Source organism: Ostrinia furnacalis, unplaced genomic scaffold (genome assembly GCF_004193835.3).
Source record: "Ostrinia furnacalis isolate ACB-3 unplaced genomic scaffold, ASM419383v2 OfSCF7522, whole genome shotgun sequence".
In the NCBI taxonomy this organism is placed as follows: Eukaryota; Metazoa; Arthropoda; class Insecta; order Lepidoptera; family Crambidae; genus Ostrinia; species Ostrinia furnacalis.
Window position 1 is genome coordinate 153961 of NW_021137761.1, and position 21586 is coordinate 175546.

The window sequence follows — 21586 nt, forward strand, 5'->3', positions numbered from 1 at the left end:
AACAAGGGGCACGCTTTCATCAAAATATAGTGGGATTTGAGAGACGACGTTACCAAGGCCAGTAAACTGAAAGCATGATAGGGTTAGATTTTTATGAGAAAAATCTTGTATGGAGCACGACATTAAATTAGAACTTTTCATTTTTAATAAATATTTGGACTCTATTTTAAATTTTCTCTTGTGAGAATGAATCTTAAATGGATGCTTGGTATGTTTTAATAATTACAAAGAATGAAAGAAAGAAAGAAAAAAAAGTATTTGGCAACAAATTAAATCATCCCTATGTTCATGTTTCATACATTCATTGATATGAATTTTTCTATTTTTTACACATAAAAGCAAATTCAGAACAATTTTTTGTTGTTATTCTTATTTCTAGGTATTAAAGCAATAAAAATAAGCTATGCATAACCCGTGCGCAAAAATGCTGTAGACAGTTGTTATGTGCCGGGCCTGTAGCTGTATTTTTTTTTATTATCTCTCAATATTTCGAACTTTTCAATATTGTAACAATAATGTTATACGACTTCCCTACAAATAAATAAATCTAATAGGAAACATACAACTGGCAAATAAAACACGTTTTTATCTATTTCCCTTTTTCACTTTAGAATTATGAATTGACGGTTAGAAATTGTGTTTTCAAATTGCAAAATGATTAATTTATATCAAACAGAGATTGGAAAGTAAATAAAATTATAATGGAATATGTTTAGTGAATTTCAATCGAACATTGGAAATATCTATTAAATTGTGATTTCCATAATTCAAACTATGAGCGTATTAAATAAAATAATTATAGCTTTACCCCTCTAATATTAATCAAATCGGTTAAACAAGCTTGTTAATATAAAATTAATTTGGATTTCATAAATTCTGTTACTAGCTGCAAGTTAAAAGGTACGCGCCATCGCTAATTTACATGTAGGTTAATTACCACGACATTAAGCCGTAATTAAATTCCTAAAGCACAAATAGCACGTCCAACTCGGCTGAACATTCCCCGCATAATGGCGAAGTTAACGCATCAATTTCATTTATGAATAAAATAGGAAGACTCAGGCTCGTTATTATGACACTCGAGTATGAAACTGCACTTAAGAATCGATTCGAGCTTGTGTTTGTTCTTCAATTCTTAAAACCCGTATTACGGAACGATGCTCAAGTGATTCTGACAAACAAAGATTCGGTTCAATGATTATCATAAATATTCAAATTTCAACCAATCAAAGATCAGAATCGATGCTTGCAACTGCAAATTTAATGATTCAAACTTTTTTAATGACTTTTGTTGTCATGGTGTTTAGAAATAATTTGGGCCTACTCTATCTCCATTTGTATTGTGACAGTCATTGAAAATACCTCAACTGAAGTTGATTGTGATCCCAATTATCCCGATAGGAATAGCATCGGAATAACCGATCCATCTAGTCACTCATAATTGTTGCAACCGATGGGCAATAACTTCGCGAACGATTTCCACTATAAATTGTTTGTGGCATTTGAATTAATCAACCGTACGATAACCGTTAACTGAAATGGAATTCATATTTTTTTGTTTTCATGTTGCCTACAAAGTTAAACGTTTGATATTGTAGGCTATGTACAAGTTATTGTCCAATTGCAGCAAGTCAAATTGAAGTTTTGCTACTTATCTTCTAATGACGAAGTCCGTCACTGTTGTTGACTATCACATCAATTAGGTACTTAAATCAAACAGTCACGCTGATAGACGATTTACTAATAAGACATACTACAAACGCCGAAGTATCTGGTTATGAATGCTAGTTATCAGTAAACTAAAGTGTTTAAATTTTAAAGTTTGAAAGAACAAGAACGGGAGAATCTCTATGTGCATACTCTGTTCCTAGCCGAGAGATTTGCAGTTAATACTGATTTCAGGTTTCGTACCGTGGCCGCGTGGGATTTATAACGTATCTCGAATTTGCTAGTTACGGATAGCCAAATATATTCATAACGCGGTCCCGAACATTGGGACGCGCCCAGAGTCACAATCGCGTACGCGAGCGATAGTCACAATGACGACCGTGTGGGAGTCTCTCTCAGCTTTCAGAGTTCATTGTACCATTGTGAATCTTCAGGTACTGCCACAGAATGCCTTCACCTTGTTCCCCACTACGCACATTAGCCCACAGGAAAGACATTTCATTGAGAACCGAGCGACAATGCACTTTTGGCGACAGAATGCCGTCTAAAACTACGGGAGAATGCAAATTTTAAAAGCTTCCTGTACTCGCTTTAGAAATACTTTTAAAGCGCTTGTTTGAATGAATGGCCCTGCAGATCTGTATGGGTACGGAGTTGAGTTGAAATTCTTTAAGCGGGGTATTTTTGCCAGACGAGCGAGACTGAATGATTTCGATGTTAAAACTGCGTCGATCTTGGAGAGTAGTATGTCGTGTTGCCGACTCACACGTGTTGTCGCAGTTAAATATAACCGGTGGTTCAACGCACGAGGGGGGCGAACCGCGTCCGGCTAACCTACGACCACTGCCTAATGTTTAAGCTTTATGAAAACAGTATACTCTGTAGCTGTACCAATGGACTAGCAATATTGTAAAAATCTTACTTTTAGAAATTTGACTGTTCTTGTGGTGATCCTATTCATCTTGCAATCAACGTAAGTTTACGCATTTATAAGGACAGATAAATTAGTGTCAATGTTCCTCAGCCTTAGCTAATTTCTGTTAGTGCCAATTATACTTAGAATACAGTTAAAATCCCTTGAAAAAAAATATCAACCTTAATAATTCTATAACAACCGATCTAATCCGTAAACAAAACATTCATAACACTCCGAGTCTCCGAGTTTCCGAGGCTCTTTAAAGAGTAACTTGACTTTTCCTCATCACTTAATAAAGAATAAACAACTCAGTAAATATACTCTATTAAATTACAGCAGACGCAATTGCGTTTAAGTCATGATAGAACCGCGTTTAATGGTCTACATACACACTACAAAATATTATTGTAGTCCACATGTAATCGAGTTTCCAGTATAGATAAACAATTTGAACGAATCAACAACAAACGCAAAGCGTAATACATAAGAACTCCTTTGAGCATCTATAAATAAATAGTTTATCCAACAGTGGAATATACCCAGGCGCGATTATGTAATAATTTGATTGATCTCATTGTTTCACGACACTCCGCAGCTCTTGCGACGTCACCTATTTAATTCTGAGACAAGTTTACATTAAGAAAAGGATGTTACAAAAGCAACTTTCGTCATTGAATTGAGACAATTTGAAATTTCTATCAAACAATTTGCTCTGAGCGAACAAGAAAACTTAATCCAGCAAACGTTTCATGGCGTTTCACAATGTCCAGAGACGTAGTTCGCCGGAGTTCGTTACGACTACCTGCGAAAACTGTGATGCTGCAACAATATAAGTTGCACTGTCTGCGGAAGAATGAGCAACCTGCGACGCCACGCTAATGGACGAATTTTGAGCAAATTGGATATAGAGTTTAACTTATTACTTTTTTCATTTGGTACAATGTACGAACCGCTTTGTTTCCAGACACAATTATCGCGGTATTTTCAAGAATCCAATTTCGTTAATTAAAAAACGTTCGTGCGTTGTGGTTGTTAACTAAATATGGCTCGTAAAAAGTATTCTGGAGAGTAAGAAAGCCACGAAAGTGATGGTAATCTTATGTTATACAGGGTGTTTGGTAAATGGGTATATGAGCCGACACTAGCCCATGTTAACATGGGCATATAAATGGTATGGTGAAGTCAGAAAATTGATATCTTCATTTTAACTATTTTAATTTTTATACAAATCGGAATTTATAAAATTTATTTTGTATGAAAATTAAAAAAAATAAAATGATGATATCAAATTTCTGACTTCACCANTATAAATGGTATGGTGAAGTCAGAAAATTGATATCTTCATTTTAACTATTTTAATTTTTATACAAATCGGAATTTATAAAATTTATTTTGTATGAAAATTAAAAAAAATAAAATGATGATATCAAATTTCTGACTTCACCATATCATTTATATGCCCATGTTAACATGGGCTAGTGTCGGCTCATATACCCATTTACCAAACACCCTGTATATGCATGATGCATTTACGAATACTGTCGTCACAACTTTAAATGAATTCTAAATATTTTCAATGTTGAAATTAGTTAGTTACTTTTTGCAATTAGGCATACTAAAACCTTGTACTTATGTATGTACTGAATAATGCATGTTTTTGTAGCACAAATATGGTCTCGTCTGTACTTGTGAATTGTAATTGTTTAGTGTCTTAAAATAGATATACATAGTAAAAATACCCTGCTCCAAACGGACACTAAGCCAACAACAGTGACGTCATCCTGGCAGGACAACGATTCGTGCAAATCGGTGTTGTGTGAATAACCGCTGTTTTTTTTAATCTTACCTACATCAAAATAGAGACAAAGAGGTTCGCACGACCTTGTCGGCGGCGTGTGCCGACATAAGGCTGACGAACGCGGAAGCTCGACTGCCGCCTACAAGCTTCACGAATTAAGTAGTTCCACAGCGCTGCCCAAGTTGATTGTACTGTACGCTAACGCATGCCAGCGACTGCTGACACCCATGGCCCTAGCATCCTTGATTGTATCGTGCGCGAGCTTGTTCAACATTGAACATAAAGAATACAACTTGTTAATTTCTTGTGCAACGATCTGTAGAGGTCATAGACTCTCATAAGACATTTTTGTTTTGCCCAAGGTTGCGACTATGTTTGGTTAATTTTAGTTTCTTGGAAGGAGCTATCATGGTGATGAGGAAATGTCACGTGCCAAATCACGTTTCAGTAAAATTGCAGTTATGAAGACTGCAATTTTGTGATTATAATTTATAATTATAAATTACAGCTCTATCCAATAGGTATGCTAACAATCTAGGTTTTACAATAGATACTTAATACGAAAACTTGTTTGGGAATGATACTATGCATTATTACGAGGAGAAATATCATGACATCAAGGTATTTAGTAACTTTGCGAATAACATTTTAGCAAGGCGGATTTGGAGAACTCCCGAGTCCCGACCCATGTCAAGAGGGATTGCTATCCGGAGATAATAGCGCAGGATCTACTTCTGCGTGACAAACGATACGACACGATATGATTACTCATATTATATTATGTTGAAAACAGATTAAGCACTTCCCTATGAAATTGACGAAATTTTATTGGATTCTAAGTTCATATAAATGGTCATTATTTTGACAAACGTGATGCTAAACGTTTGCACTATTTGTTATGAAATGTTGACTGAAAAGGTGCCAACTCAGAAAACTCAGGTGAGATATTCAAGCAACTTTTACATTGAAGCACGTCAAAGACAGATTCCAGTCTTTGAATTGCGGTTCCCCAAGGAACAAGCCCAAGCCCCTTTTGTAACAATCCCAAATGACGTAGAAATGATTAAATAGAATGAAATAATTCTTATTTGAACACTAATGATATTCCGTACTATGTCATAATAATAAAGGCGATAGTAAAACAAACTGGAATATGAGACTAGATAACCCCATTCCTTGCGCGGACCAATTTACAATAACATTAGAACAAACACGCGCAATGTGATAAAATACAGTCTAAAGTGCAAAATAAATTTGAACATAGTATCAGGTTAAATTAAGGTTCAAAGTAAATTCTACATTTTGTTAGGCTTATGTGCTGACTGTACGTGCACCCGCATACAGTACGAAGCCTACTCTTGGGAATCCATGTATCAGTTTCGCTTCAATATAGAGAATGAAATCCACTTTCTCGGCACTTTCAGTAGATTTATTCTGCAATAAAATTCTTCAGCTAAATCATAATTTGCGAGAGACTCCCAGCAAATATTTTCTTCCGGTATATTTTACCCGCTAGAGAATGGAAATTGGAAGCGAGTGATGTAATATACATATTTTACAAAGTTAAAAAACAGTGTTGCTTTCCGTTCTTGTTTTTATGAGTTTAACAATTCTTTGCGAAGTTTAAGAATTCGTATGACAATTTTAGAAAATAATAAGATTTTATTACATACTTATACGGTAAGGAAAGTATTGGTTCGTAGATTTTCCAAAAACGAACAAGTGATTTCAAATAATGTACAAGGATAGGAACATTTATTTGTGAATAAAAGTATGTTCCCTTCACTTGATGCTTTTTAAATAGCCACAAATGACTACTTTACAAATAATACAAATACGTATTCGTGTTCACATATAGGAACACTTAATTCATTGATCTACTTTGTTGTATCAAAATAACAAGTTAAGTGGTTAATAGTTAATTTGACCAGTTTTATAGCATTTAAATTACCCACTTAATTTTTAAAGCTTTAATAGTTACTTTATTAGTGATTTGGATTTTTGAATTACGATTGAATGATACATTTAGTGAGTGGTACCTTTTGTTAACCAACCAATTGTAACTTTTTATAGAATTTGAGAAAATAGTCCGAAGAGACATGAAAATTATTTGACAGAGTGAATTATGGAAACATTTTCATTTTGAAATCTTCAACCTATTTGATTTTAATAAGCTACAAAATTTCAGCTCATAGATGAGAGTGAAGCTTCAAGCTTGGCGACACACGGCCCTCAGTGAGTCGGGCATTCATAGTCCGATGCTGACGAGCGACTGACACTCCCCCACATGTTTACGACTCACGCCGGTACACTGAACTCTGATAAAATGTCGCTTCGAGGAAACGGGACGCTCGGACGCCGCTCCTTTAGGCACGCTTAATATAAACGCTAAACCACATATTAACATTTTTTCAAACCAGTCCATTGAATAAAATGACAGTTTCATGCTAATTACACGTGATTATTTAAAACTACGACGCTGCCAATGACATCCACTTAAACATAACGTTATAGTATCCTATTACGATGCGAACGACCAATTTTATTGACCATAGCTCGAAGAAACACACTCAAACAACATAAACCAATCGCGAAAGATCCCTAAGTAAGGCTCATCTACGTTATCTTAAGGCGATTAGTGTCCTCAATCCGCGCCAAATGGGCATTTTGTAAAGCCTACTCCTCTTTTACTGCTAGACAGAAATAGTTGAAAAAAATATATGTTATACAACAGTTCAAGGACTACATTTGTGACGTTTGAATTTTCGCTAAGTCTCTTTGTTTTGGATTAAAAAAATAAATACGGGACATCGATTTTTTACTTAAATTCCCTACTCCTCCAAAACGGCTATGTTAATTTAAAAGATTTTTGCACGAATAGATTGGGAATTCTTTAATCTTTAAATGACACGTTGCGTTTTTCAATCGAACATTACTTTCATTCATAAATTTTACTTTTGATAAATTCCGAACGTTTTGCTGTTGAGGGGGCCTTCGCGGGGTGCGGGCGGCAGTCGGCCGCTGGCCTTCAGACGGGGAGGTTGTGTCACTCGCTACAAACTGACATTAGCGATCAAAATGAATTTTTTCTTTGGCTAAGTTGCACCACCTGACGTGACCTAACTTTGACCGTAGCTTTGGCGATAACCGGTGTTTTTTGTATGGAGTTAGACAGACTTTTGACGCTTGTCAAAGTTGAAGTAAGATGGTGCAACCCAGCTTTTGTTCGACAATAGATTTTATGTCAGAATTGTTCATAGAGTACGTGCAGTCAGACGGACAAATAATTGAAATTTTGTCATCTAGCCTAGTTGTCGTCAGGAAGTTGGTCTAACTAATTCAGCTTGCAAGATTCCACCCGAACAAACATTTATGTAATTACCTACATACATCATAAATTGCAAGCTAAATAAAAGCTTGTAATAAAGTCGGGTTTGTTCAAATTTCGAGAACGACTGAACCGACAAAAGCATTAGAAAATTTACGAAAAATAAAATAAAATTTTATCCCGTACAAAATGTTCATGGATTTTGTTATTTTTATTAAATACCTTTACGCCTGAGTTAAATGACACCGACATCAAGGTTCATCAATTTAATTTTAAAATAATAGGCAGTAATGTATGAAGAAAGAGCTTCTATTCTGTATCTACCTATGCCCGTGTATTTTTGATCGGTGTCAAATCGGAGTTTTTGGTGCGGGGTACGCGGGTGTTGCTCGCGGCGTGAAGGTCAAACGCCCAAGGTCATTGAGGACTAATTTAATTTCTAAGGTTTACCTAAGACACGAAAGTTTCTTTAGAAAAGGGAAATAAAGGCATCAAAATTACGCTATATTAAATTTTTCAAGCGATTACTCAATCAAAAAGTAGATTATCTCGCTACAATGGGTGCCGGACCCCAATAAAAGTTGCGTGTTCTTACAACACGAGACCGTAGTAAATTATAAAGCTTATCGAACAATTGCTAGAAAAGAAAGTATCGTAAAGGTTCACTGTAATGTTGTACCAAATTACCTATTAAAATGGAATTGATCCAGTTTTGTACACGGCCTACTCGATAATACTTTACAAGTTTATATTTTCACGTTATCAACTTTAAATACACTTCCTAGCAAAGTTTCAGGCATAATAACAATTCCAAAACTATGTACAACATTTCCAAATCAGTATCCCTGTTATCAAGAAGTACTTAAACTTATTTTATTAGAAATACTTGATGTTTGGTAAGAAATACACGTTGCAGGGGACCAACTTTGTTCAATAGGGTGGATAACGAAGTAGATACGGACTATAGCATATTAATAGCATGATTCGACCAATTTGCGGTTGCAATTGCAGATTTGGTCAGCAATCAGCATTATTCCAGTGATACAATTTTTCTTGAAAACGATCCAGCAGATTAACATAATGTAGATGGTCTACCATAATAAGGACAGATAACTTTTTTTAGCAAACAAAAGAAATAAAGCAAAATCTATTTTGTTTTAACATCGACTTTGCTCTTTGGAATTGGCTTGTAATTTGAAAACATGCCACGCAATATATGAATCAGGTTTTAACTTTTCTTCTGTTTTTGCTGATGAACAAAAAATGTAGAAATTTTTCCCTTTCCACGCAAATTACTTTATTTTTTTTAGAACACATTACATGGAATCATTTGCTTTACGGAGCATAAAGTTTTAAATTAAACTCCCTTTATTTGGATTATGAACTGTTAGTCGATAAAAAATGCCTTCAGGGATAGAGTCACGTATTTATAAACGACTCCTATGTATTGGGTCCTGTATGATAAAGCAATTTCCTAGATTTATTACTGTTATCTGAACAATGCGCGTTACGGAACACATTGTTGGGTATATAGCTTCCAATAAAAGTCAGATGTTATAGCTACATGGCGCCGATAAGGCAAGCAATAACAATAATCTAGACAGCGAAAGGTAGCCATTAGCCAATATAGTGACTGCGGAGCAACATTTTTAGTTTGGAAGCTATATTGACAATATTGTACAACATGGGCGCCGAGAAACTGCTATATTTTTGTAACATCGCGATTGGGACTACAGTCGGGACGCGACAACTCCTGCGGGAGCGGAGATAGATTGCCGCTGTAGAGCGCCAGCGGTGCTCGGAGGAGACAGGTTACAGCCACAACTATTTGTCTTGGAACTGTATAAAGATAAAAATTGTCACAAATTCAGCTGGTGGTCGTACAACAGTCGAGTGTGCGGTGTATTGTAGCTAATCCATGAATGTGTTGCCAGTGCCACCAGCAAGGCATCTCCGATTTCGTCGCGAGGCCGCGTCGACGACGCGGGTGGTACGCTGAATATAAACACCCAGTAAACGTTACACGGTTACTAGAGTTTGGTCGGCGACTAAACTCCTTTCGGTTCGGCCCAAGTGATTTAATCTGCCAAAGGTGACAAGGATAATAATAACCAGTCATATATTACTTGCGCATGATCAAAATTCATACCAGCACGTTTTTATCGCAGTTAGAATACATAATTCAGTAACTGAATAGAGACGTGATATTAATATAGTAATCGATGAAGCTATCAACGAATATTTTTTGCTAACGTTGAACGTGATGGATTTAAAAATTTGGCTGGATGTATTTTTAAAATAGTTCATGGAAAATGTATCGAGAGTAATTGCTTAATGGTCAATCTGGCACGTACTGGTGCAGCTTCAATATTGTTTTGCTTTGACATAACATCATCACGCATTCGAATGCAATATTATGCTTTAGTAATGCCATAGTTTATTATCGCTTTCTTTCATAACAAAATGAAATCATAAGCATTTGTTATTGTTATCGCATCGGCCGCTCAACACAAATGTTTGTTAATGATATAACGATCGAACCATCAACAATGGTTTCGCTGGAAACACTTTTCAACGCTTTGGCATTCGTAAATTAACCACACACAGCATCTAGAAACGCTTTATCGGTGGCACATGCGTTAATTGTGTTATCAGTAACTATTACGTCATCTATAAACAACTTCAGATTCTGTTTTCTATGGCTAATTGTAGATTGATGTTCGTGTGGTTTTAAACGTCTTTGGTAATGTTATTTAGATTTCTATCACGTACGATATGATAAACTAAAAAGCTACGTGCACTTAGTTACAATTCGTAAATCAAACATTTCATGTCTCAATAATTGTTTATCGATGTAAATATTGTTTGTTATATTAAAGCAGTGAATGACGTAATAAGTATACATACTCAGTGGAATATTTCCTCATTAGCTAAATTTACATAAGTAGTAGATAATCTAACCATATAATAATAATGTAGCCTAAGAAGGAAACATTCGTCGGAGTCCACGATTTAATGGTCATTAAAAAATCAATGTTTGTCGTTGAACAGCTGGGGTCGGGGTATTGCGTTTTGCCGGGGCAATCATTATGGGTTGCGTGTTGATGTGTGCCCGAGATAGATTAGCGTGTAAACGTACCTAGTTAGGTCAAGAGCAGCTGGCATTCCAGCCGGCACGAACCACCAGGTCTGCAGCGGTGTGCACATCCGCTGCGGCGGGCTTTATGCCACCATGCACCTCCTACCACGCCGGCCACGAAAAACCGCACTGTCACATCCACTGTTCACACGAGGGAAACCGAATACGTCAATGTCAACGCAGTGTCATGGTTCAGCGCGCCTTAATTGACCCGATTACAGTTAACGGTGACGACAAAACCGTTTCGCAACACAGTCTCACTTCTAACAGCCTCCAAAGAGAAGCTTTCCGGCTAATGAAATCTAGGAAAAAAATAATTGTCGCCTTTATATCTTAATTAAATCAATCGAGGAAATAGAAGGAGGAAGCTCTGACGGCTATCGCCGAGAGGAATTGTTCGCTGTGTGAGCGAGAGAGTAATAAAAATATTACAGCAATAAAAGCGAATTGAGAGCGAACGGATTTTTCAACAAAGTTTAGGGGAGTCAATAATTAGAGGGAGCGACTGCGAGTGAAGTGAATAAGGGTTGTTATGGCGTCAGTGTTAGGTTAGGGTCGATGGATTTTTTGTGTGGAGTACGAGGTCGATTGGGATACGTACGTATCCCAGGGGTTGCTATGTAGCGTGCGGCGCGAGCGTTGTGTACATGAGGTTATGTTCGCGAGCCGCGATCACGGTAGAGGCGCGCGTCGGCGCTCGGTCGGCGTGTCGCTCGAGTTGGAACTGACGTCTGGCCGCGCCGCCACCGCCAGCGCCGCGGCGCCCGCCCCCGCTCCACGCCATGTGCCTGCCCGACCCACCCTATGATAATGTACCCTGCGCTTCTCAACTCAGCCCAACGAGACGACGTAATCTGACGAAATTCATCATGACATGAAAGGTTTCCGCGACGCAGATCCAATATTTTTTTCTTGTAGAACATGCCTAATGGCTTCTGACGTATTAGGGATCCGAAAGACAGCGAAATGATAAGGTTCTCCTTAATTCTTGAATTTATCAGGCATCTCCCTCCAAATATTGAAATCTTAAAACACCTGGGAAAAGTGTAAAATAACCTCAAAAATTTTTTGGAAATTTTAAGACCATTATAATTTAATTCTTCCTGCAAATTATTGCCATCAAAATTCAAAACAGACCATGTTTTCCAAAACTCCATCTACAACAGTACCAAAAAACAAAATATTTTAGAAAAAAATGTGCCTCATAAACAAACTTTGACGCAGCTGATTCAACGATCCAGAATCTAGGTTAAGACTTTTTATTCTTCTACGACTATAAAATGCTATAACACTCGTCTTGCATTCTCCAGGCGAAGCACGTACTTACGACATTGCCCATAAACCATCCCGATATCGAACGTCAAGAGCAAACCGTTTGCTTTACGGAGACGAGCGCGAGAGAAACGGCCGACCCAAGAACAAAGCATGCTCTACGAATATAAACATTAACATAAACCTGAATATTTTCGATAGATCATAGGAGATATAATAACAATTCAGATCGGATGAAGGTATTAAAAATCTTCCTCAATATATCACTAGCCCTTGACATACAAAACCCATCCACAATTTTCTAAATGTTCCTAGCAACAACGGATTATCGAACAAGCGAGGCGAGGTACAATAGCTATCATGAAAATGTCAGTACAAATAAAATTACGACGATACTGGCCGTAATTACGCTGTTAATAATAAATCAAGGAGAACTTGGAGTTTCGACATACTTAATATAGACCTTTTCAGGTAATCCGTAGAATAGAAAATCTGTGTTTGTTGAAGAATTGGAGATATACCTAGTCGGGTCGCTGAGGGACCGACAAATTGCTCTATTTCTGTCTGCATCCGGCAAAAAACTGACGAATATCGTTCGTGGGGCGTCCAAGGAAATTACTACTGATGCTTTGATGCGGAGCTTTTGCATGACTCCCGGATCTTTCTGGAAATCGCAGGAATATTGACATTTCATTGGAAATTACCCCACATAGAGATTACATGTTTCTTTTTGTTGGTACAATGTGTGGCATGGAATCATTAGTTAGTGTTATACATACACAGACTTCACAGTGGATATTGTAAATAATAACCTGTATTAAATTCTGAAGCCATCCGGATAAACCTTCATTTCTGGTTTAAAGTAAAGATAATTCAGTCTTAATTAGCCGTAACGAAGGCATTATTATAAATGTAAATATAGATTTATAATCGGTCACGCCCGATGTTACCGTAATTTGAGACAATTAATTAACAACATCGCGGGTAACGCCCAGAGTAAGTCAAGGATGATAATGATAAGATGCTAAAACGATCGTGATACACGTTATTTTGAAATTAAGTTCCAATGAAATACAACTGAAGGATAGAGACAGAAGGAAAAAAGAGGATCACTTACTATTGATTAATTGACTGAATTTGATTGCTCGTCAGCAGGAAAAGAAGAAAGATCAGCTGATACGAAGTTGTTCAGGGAAAAGTTGTCTTTTCCCGACCAAAATAGTTGCAGTAAAAATCAATACCGTTATCACTTACAATGTGTCAAGCCGTGTTAAAACTCGGTCGCGTGAAAGAGAACCGCAACAATGTCGTAGATAGGTACTGTAAAACTGTTACAGTTTTGCAATCGGGTTGGAAGCGTTGTAAATTGTGGCACAGAATTAGCCTAACAAAGTCAAAAAGACTGCTGTAACGAAATCGTACCTTCATTACAACAGTAATTTAAGCGTTGGAAGATTTGTTTTAATTACGTGCACATAATATTTATCCGAGTGGCTGCATAAGCGATGCGTATGCGGCCTTACCTATTTACCACAACACAAGTATGCGCAAGGTGAAATTCACGAGTGAATGGCTAACCAAAATAAGGATGATAAAGGACGTATGACCCGCGAAACCTTGGTGTCCCCACTACGTTGCGTAAGCGCACTGTTGTTCGCTTCGTGACTGTACCTGAAGCTAGAATATGTAATAGGGCATTGCCTACATACACGAATAGTAGAAAATTTAGAAATCTTGAATAATTAACTATTAGGCAGTAATAAGCATGTAGTTGTGTAGAAATCAAGCATATAAATCATGTACAGAAATTAGTGTCAAAATTTGACAACATCGACAGTTATTTTGTTAAAGTATGCGTTATGAAGGAGGTTAAAGACTTTCGAAAGATAACTTCGGTAAAGAAAGCACAATCAATGAAATGTGGTGAGAACAATCGTGATTTCAAATCCGCGTTTCCGTACCTACAATGCACGGCGTACATGAATGCATTGGATGCAATTGCAATCCAAAAATAAAAAAATGTTAGGGTAAACCGTATAGCTATTGCCCACTTAAAGATTTCAAACACATTGAGATGAAAAATTAAAGAAAGTATTTTAATTATCGACCATTTATGACTTTTTTCTTATAACTCAATAAACTGTTAAACAGAATATTAACAGTTTTTAGTTAAAACTTACGTAACTTAGAAAATATTGAAATAAATTTAAAATCCTCCAAAAAGTACAGTCATTGCCCATTACTTACACTAATTGCCCACATCAAAGCACAGTAATTGCCCAGTATCTTAAAACAAAATAATCAATTTTAAAATGACAAAATAGGCTTTAAATAAACAAAACAAAACATTAAACTTAAATTCTAGTAGTACAGTCTTCAAAATTTCAAAATAAATTGCGTTTGGCCTTATTAACATATTATCAAATATTTCTTGAGCTGATGTTGATGAGTCAGAATCGGTAGACAGAATCATCTACTTCAAAACATAGATGACGAAAAAATTTGAATTTTATTTGTAAATTTTATATGTATTTATTTTTTTATCTTTTTTGATATCAGTTCAAGTGGTTGCTCAGAATGTTCAATTAGCTGTTGGTTATTCTTCCCTAAAGTTGTATCTATTTCCTTACAATTAACATTTTCACTAGTAGATTTAACGTAGGATTTTCATTTTTTGTATTTGCGTTTGAATTTTTATCAATTTTTTCAAGCCAAACCATATTTTTCAGCAATTTATCTTGTAGATAAATTGTTGGATACATCTTGTACAGCTTCGATCGCTTTTTGCAAATTTTCTATGCTATATTGAACTTTTGGAGTCTTTGGCATACTGAAAATGAAACATTAAAAGCCATTTCAATATTTATGCCTGTAAATTGCAAAACAAGTCTAGCAATGAGCAACTTAAACACTGCTACTGCATGGTGGCAACACTCTAATAATAATTGCCCTGGGCAATAACTATACATTAACATATGGCAATAACTGAAATGATGGTGGGCAATAACTAAAAATATACAGATTTACGTGCAGTGATTACCCACCGTTAAAATGACCGTTAGAAATCAAATTTTATCAGTTATTTTCATTGATAATGGAGAAAACACTTATAATTTCATCATGACTATACACCATTAGTTGAATATTAAATAACTTGAAAAAAAAATTTAACCTCTAAGCAAGTCATTCCTTAGTAAAATTGTTAAAGTTTTTACCTGTTTGAGTAACATTTTCACCCGTCTTGACAAAATCCGCCATAACAGTTTTTTTTAGTGTTTCCTATTGTAAATTTTAAATCTACTGTACATTGATCTCGGAGCCATCTACTTAGTAAATTCAAATCTAACTAGAGTGATTCAAAGTCAGCACCTGACAATATTATTCTTAAAGCGGGCAATCACTACCAGTGGGCAATCACTCTCTGGTTTACCCTATATTGGGAGAGAACATTCAGTAGGTTTCGACAAAGATTTTAAAACTAAGGTTAAATCGAAGAAAAAATTCTACGGAAAATGTACATAGGAAAAATAACATCTTGTTTTTAATCCCTTACCGGGATGTGAGTGTAAGTACCATCAAATGGGTGTTTTAGCCTTCGGGGCTAGTTACTGTTCAGTTCTGAGGCAGTGTTGCGAAAGTTGACAGCACGTACGTGAGACGAGTACCAACAGACCTCTGTTGTTGTCCAATGTCCATGTTTTGCATATCAGTTACACTTCTTGTGCAAAGGTGGCAACGATTCAAACCACCTAGTTACAGGCTTACCTCACTTTGAATAACTCGCTATACAGTTTTATAAGTTACTAGTATATTTTATTGTTTACAGTGATTGACAAGGTAAATTTGTTATGATCACTGTTATTTACTACAATGTTTATTGTATGAATCAAGGACGGTCGGGGAATTAGCAATAACATTTATTATAGGAAATATGTGTTTATATGCAGACAGGAAAATTTGCAACTGTGAATTTTTATACCTACTTGGTGACATCGTAAAACCCAGTTTTAATATAGAGCTGGCTTTAATCATCTTTAACACAGTTCGAAGAGGCCCTTATTAAAAACGTCCCAAGTGTAAATGTAATCTAAAGAACAGATTAAATTCAGATTTGGGTCTAAATATTGGAATTCAATCAATAACGGTCTGAGCTCGAGTTTAAATCGACTTTTGAGCATTGTTCCTAAATAGGCTTGTATTTAATAGCTTATAAATTTCAATTGTGCCATTACATGTCTAATATAAAATTTTTTAAACTGTTGGCTTATAACTCGGCTTAAATACATTCGTAGTGCTCTATCTAGGTCTCAGTTTTGTTTCGCTTGAATGCAGCCATTTGTGTACTTATAATTACATCGATTTCGATACTTGACAATTGTTAATGGGATCGGCAGCAAAGCAACAATGCGTTATTACGACCCACTATGCGTACAGTCAGCGTCAAATATTTCGTGACACCCAAAGTGGCCAAAAAGTTGATAAGACAACCTTATTCGAATAAGTAACAAAGACGTTCGTCGTTTCAGCCGAAAGACGTCCACTGCTGGACAAAGGCCTCCCCCAAGGATTTCAACAAAGACCGGTCCTGCGTCGCTCGAATCCAGGCACCTCCCGCGACCTTCACCAGATCGTCGGTCCACCTAGTGGGACGCCAGACCGTGGAGGATCTAAGCACAATGCTTGATGGCCTCAGTAGAGCCTCTCAACAAGTAAGTCTTAAAATGAACATGGATAAAAAGACTTGTTGCGACGATTCGACTTATTGGCTACTTTGGGTATCACGAACTATTAAACGCCGACTGTATCTACTACACAAATAGCAAATTGCGTTCGCAAGCAAATAAACGAACGTTCCACAGAAATGTTTTGAGGCGGATGGCGTAACGTTTAGGCCTACGTACAACTATTGTAACATATTCAACATTCTTAATTTTATTTCAGCTTTGTAAACGGTATTGGCTTGCCATTCGATGTTAATAACTTTTTGAAAGTTTACTTTATCAACGTGCTTGTATTTAATTTTTTATTCACAGTCAAAACAACATGTTGCGTGGCCATTTAGGGCCACCCAAATATGAAACTACTCAAAAATATATAAGACGTGTTTGAAGGTGTACATATTGAAATATGTATATTACGGCTAAAGATAGTTGTGAACATAAACTTAAGATTAGCCGGCTAAACTTAAGTTTATCTTCGTGAAGCACCTAATGTTCGATAACATGTTAGTTTGCATCGTGGTATTCCATCTTTAGCCGGCTAATGTGCACATTAGCCAAAACGAAACGGCTAAAAATGTATCCCATCAAAAACAATACTTGTCAAAAAAACCAAGTCTCGCAACTCAGTTGTTCTACGGTAAAAAGTTGTGAGATCCATGTAATACCAAGTCCAGGCCAGGAAATCTTTAACGTTTTACATAAATATATTGACTTGGCCATCGCATGAAAACACGTGTAAATTAAATTATTTAGTGCGATGGCCAAGTCAATATATTTATATAAAACGTTAAAGATTTCCTGGCCTGGACTTGGTATTACATGGATCTCATAACTTTTTACCGTAGAACAACTGAGTTGCGAGACTTGGTTTTTTTGACAAGTATTGTTTTTGATGGGATTAAATATTCCGCAAATAAATAATCACTACACAAAAAAGGTTAACAGCCAATTTCTAAAACAAAAGCTTGATCCAGCGGCTAAATAAGCACGACGGCCATGTTTGATTTGTGATCACAAAACAAACACATGCAAATAAAAATTACCACCCGTTGGGCGTTTAGCACCATACCGAGTTTAACTGCCAGTTCACTTTAAACTTAAAATCTTGGTTTATAAGATTGAGTTTCCTTTAGATAGTCCCTCAATTACTCAAGGTTAAGACCATGTTACAAGTCTGAACGAAAATGCAAGCGATACTCGATGCTACAGCTGGATTCCAAATTGCGTTTAAAATAAAATGCACAGATTTATTTCGTCGTTGCATCTTCTGTGACATTAAAAACATTTATCGCTATAACCACCGTGATTTAGTTACCTATTCTTATTGCACGGAATGTGAATATGAACAGGAATAACAGAGGAAAATGGATTGTTAAGAAAATCCAAAAAGTATTTTTGTGTGTGGTCTACTTATTAATTATTTAACTAGTCAAGGAATGATTAAAAGCCACATTTTTTCATTTATAACAAATACTGTCCTGGATATGTATATTAAAGTTTCTCAGTACATAAGATACAATCAACTTTTTTGTAGATAAATACATATTTTAAAAAATATAAGTTCAGTTACACATGTCATAAAGGTGAATAAAATTGAAAAGGCTTAGTAGGTTGAGACCTACTTTAGGTTGGTAGGTTGTCCCACTGGACACTGGACTCACTCCAGTGTCCACAACAGAACAATTGAAACTAGAAACAACTAGAATTTTAATTACTGTCTGCACTCATCTGTATATACGTACCACGACTCTACATTTCTTGCAATAACATTCAAATAAAATACCTGTAAGTTATTTCCACAAATTATGTTAAACCAACAAGACCCTGTATAGCATGCGCGCGCGTCGTTCATATATCAATTCCAACAAGCGATGATAAATTAGCTGAGATAGAGTATGTGTTGCTTCGCCGCACGGCACACGATGTATGAAATATATCGCCGAGGGGTTAAGTAACAAATGACTGGAGAATGCAGTTTCGTTTGTCAATTGTTATCAGGTTTATGGTGAGTGATGGCTAATTTTGTCGGCACGAGAAAGATAATATAATAGGTACCTACTCGTAGAAACGTCTTGTAAATTATTTGGAAATACGGAAATTTCGGTTAGTCGGAGGATACATGTTAAAAGTCTGATTTTACGATTCAAACACACGCTGGTAATGGCTGAATGAAAAATCGAAAATTCATGTTATAATTTTCATTAGAATACCTACACCTAGCTGATAATGATGACAATGGTTAAATTCCACTGAAATGATAGAGCAGGAAAGTTTTGAGTAAGATACTTTACCACACAGAATACAAGGACAAAATCAATGATTGAGACTGAATAGAGTTTTCGGCGTTGTTTTGCTAGAACTAAACTAATAGCTCTATAGGAAATTCCCTTATCGCGCGCTTCGAAGCTTCTGTTTTAAACCACATTTTTATTGTTGACTTTTTAAAAATGATCCACGACTCTACCCAGCTAAGGGTCATCCCACACAGTACTGTCGTCGGTCCACCACACTACATCAGCGATAATAACGCGTCATCCAGCATGTCAAGAGCCGCCCACTCTGCCTCGCTTATTTACTGATGTCTGCTGGTTATCAAGCCCATTCGTCGTGAGTCAACGTCTGTGCATCATCTTTTAAACGTCTTGCGGGATGGTTGTGAAAAATGAGCGTTTTCAAATTTTGAGTCAGGCAAATTAAGTGATTAAAACTTGAACAGAATGGTATTGAATGAAATATTTAGGTAAAAAGTACTTAAAGAGTCCACACCATGTAACGAGTGGGAATAATAGAAGTCCATCTGGAGGGTAGAGTCCCACATAACCCATTGATCATCCCTATTGGCCAGTGGGTAAAAGCAAAGCTTTTCCCGACGGAAAAAAATTAGGAAGGGATAGAAAACATCAGTTTCTTGGAGGACCACTCTAGATAGGACTCCGAATACCCAAACATGTTGAGAATTTAAATCACAAATTACCGATATTAAAAAAACCTCGAAAATTTAATAACTTCGTTGCAAGAGTTCAAGTTCTTCTAAATTCTTAGCGGATACGGAGTACGGAGCCCACGATTTTAATGGGTTGCCAGAAAGATTTCATTAGCCATTTAAACAAAATCAACTCATTACTCAACTGTGTAAACGTCATTAATTTCCTCAATCTCTCATAATTGCCGTTGAAAATTCTTTTCACGGAAATCTCGACTCGTTTATTTTTCACAATTAACGGAGTTATGATTTAGGGATCCTGTTCCGCGGCGGCCATTTTGCATCGTCTTCTCTTTCTGACGTTACGAATTTGAAACTAATAAAATTTTATAAAAAAAAATAAAACCGACTCCAAAAAACCTACACTAAAAAGTATAAAAATAATTACTAATTACCTACTTATTTTATTAGGACGAATTATTAATATTTATGTAGGTATACCATGATTGATACTTTTGGAGTCGGTGCAGGCAAACTTTACATGTTTCATAATCTTGGCACCGACTCCAGNGTACGTTGCAAGAGTTCAAGTTCTTTTAAATTCTTAGTGGATAAGAAGCCCACAATTTTAATGGGTTGCCAGAAAGATTTCATTAGCCATTTAAACAAAATCAACTCATTACTCAACTGTGTAAACGTCATTAATTTCCTCAATCCCTCATAATTGCCGTTGAAAATTCTTTTCACGGAAATCTCGACTCGTTTATTTTTCACAATTAACGGAGTTATGATTTAGGGATCCTGTTCCGCGGCGGCCATTTTGCATCGTCTTCTCTTTCTTACGTTACGAATTTAAAACTAACTAGTAGGTATTTCAGTTCTTAGTTAGTATTTCACTTTTAAACAACAGTAGGTACCTATTGGACGCGAGATATACCTAAAATTACGTCGTTACATACAATGCACTTTTAATACCACCTGAGTACCTACTCCTATAATAAAATTTGGTATATTTTATGAGCTGCTGAATCGCAATTTCCGCATTTTTATATGGCAAAGACAAGCTATGATATAACTTTTCGCCAACTCCACTAACTTCTTATTGCTTTCAAAGTTACCGAAAAAATTATTTTACAGAAAGTTCACAATTATTTTGCTTTCAGGGCAAGAACTTTTAACGAATAAAAAAGATTTTGAACATAAATCTATGGCATCGAACTGATCACGTATGTTGTACATTATATGTATTATGCGCTGAACTATATTTTAAGATAATAAATGCTAGGAAAAGTACAATAAATACGTTGTTATGTACGTACTTTAATGCAAATCAATCGTATATCTACTTGTACCAGTCGCGGCTGGGAAATGTAAAGTTTGAGTGAAAGTGCACTACATCTTGTATATTGCCAGTAATATGTCAGCGAATGTTCCCTTCCGGGCCCTTTGGCTTTTTATTGAGTTTTTCCACTTGGTTCCCGAACATTTTCTCTCTATGGGTCATAACTAAATCTCTTAAAATGCAGTTTGTGATTTGGCAACGTGTATCTGCTAAACGCACTCGATAGCTTTATCGAGTTCTTACTTAGGTAAATTATGTCTCATACTTAGCGAATGATTCACGCATAATGTGTAACGTCTATCGCTTGACCGCATTGTTTCCACCTGAAAAACCCAGTTTCAAAAGTAAGCTTCGGAAAATGTATTATTAATTATTGTTCATTTTACTTTGTGTTTAAACTACTTTAAACCTAGTTATTTTCTTCATAACTTACGACTTTTACGAAAAAGTATCGTACGCCGCATTTTACCTGTCTAGGA

The 21586-nt window shown here is 36.2% G+C and overlaps 1 protein-coding gene across 4 annotated transcripts in view; it reads right to left on the reverse strand.

The window, feature by feature from the left end:
* Positions 1-21586, reverse strand: part of gus (splA/ryanodine receptor domain and SOCS box containing gustavus) — a 77426-nt gene that overhangs the window by 46883 nt on the left and 8957 nt on the right. Inside the window, exons 1-2 of one of the 4 annotated variants that reach the window (XM_028321343.1) lie at positions 11451-11522; positions 10850-11151 (exon numbers count right to left, since the gene is read on the reverse strand). The exons of 2 other annotated variants lie outside the window; for them this stretch is intronic. In XM_028321343.1, coding sequence (XP_028177144.1) covers positions 10850-10917 — 68 coding nt within the window. In that variant the 5' untranslated portion in view covers positions 10918-11151; positions 11451-11522. Of the gene's footprint in view, positions 1-10849; positions 11545-21586 lie in introns of those variants that run through there. One more of the 4 variants, XM_028321342.1, reaches the window with a different exon arrangement.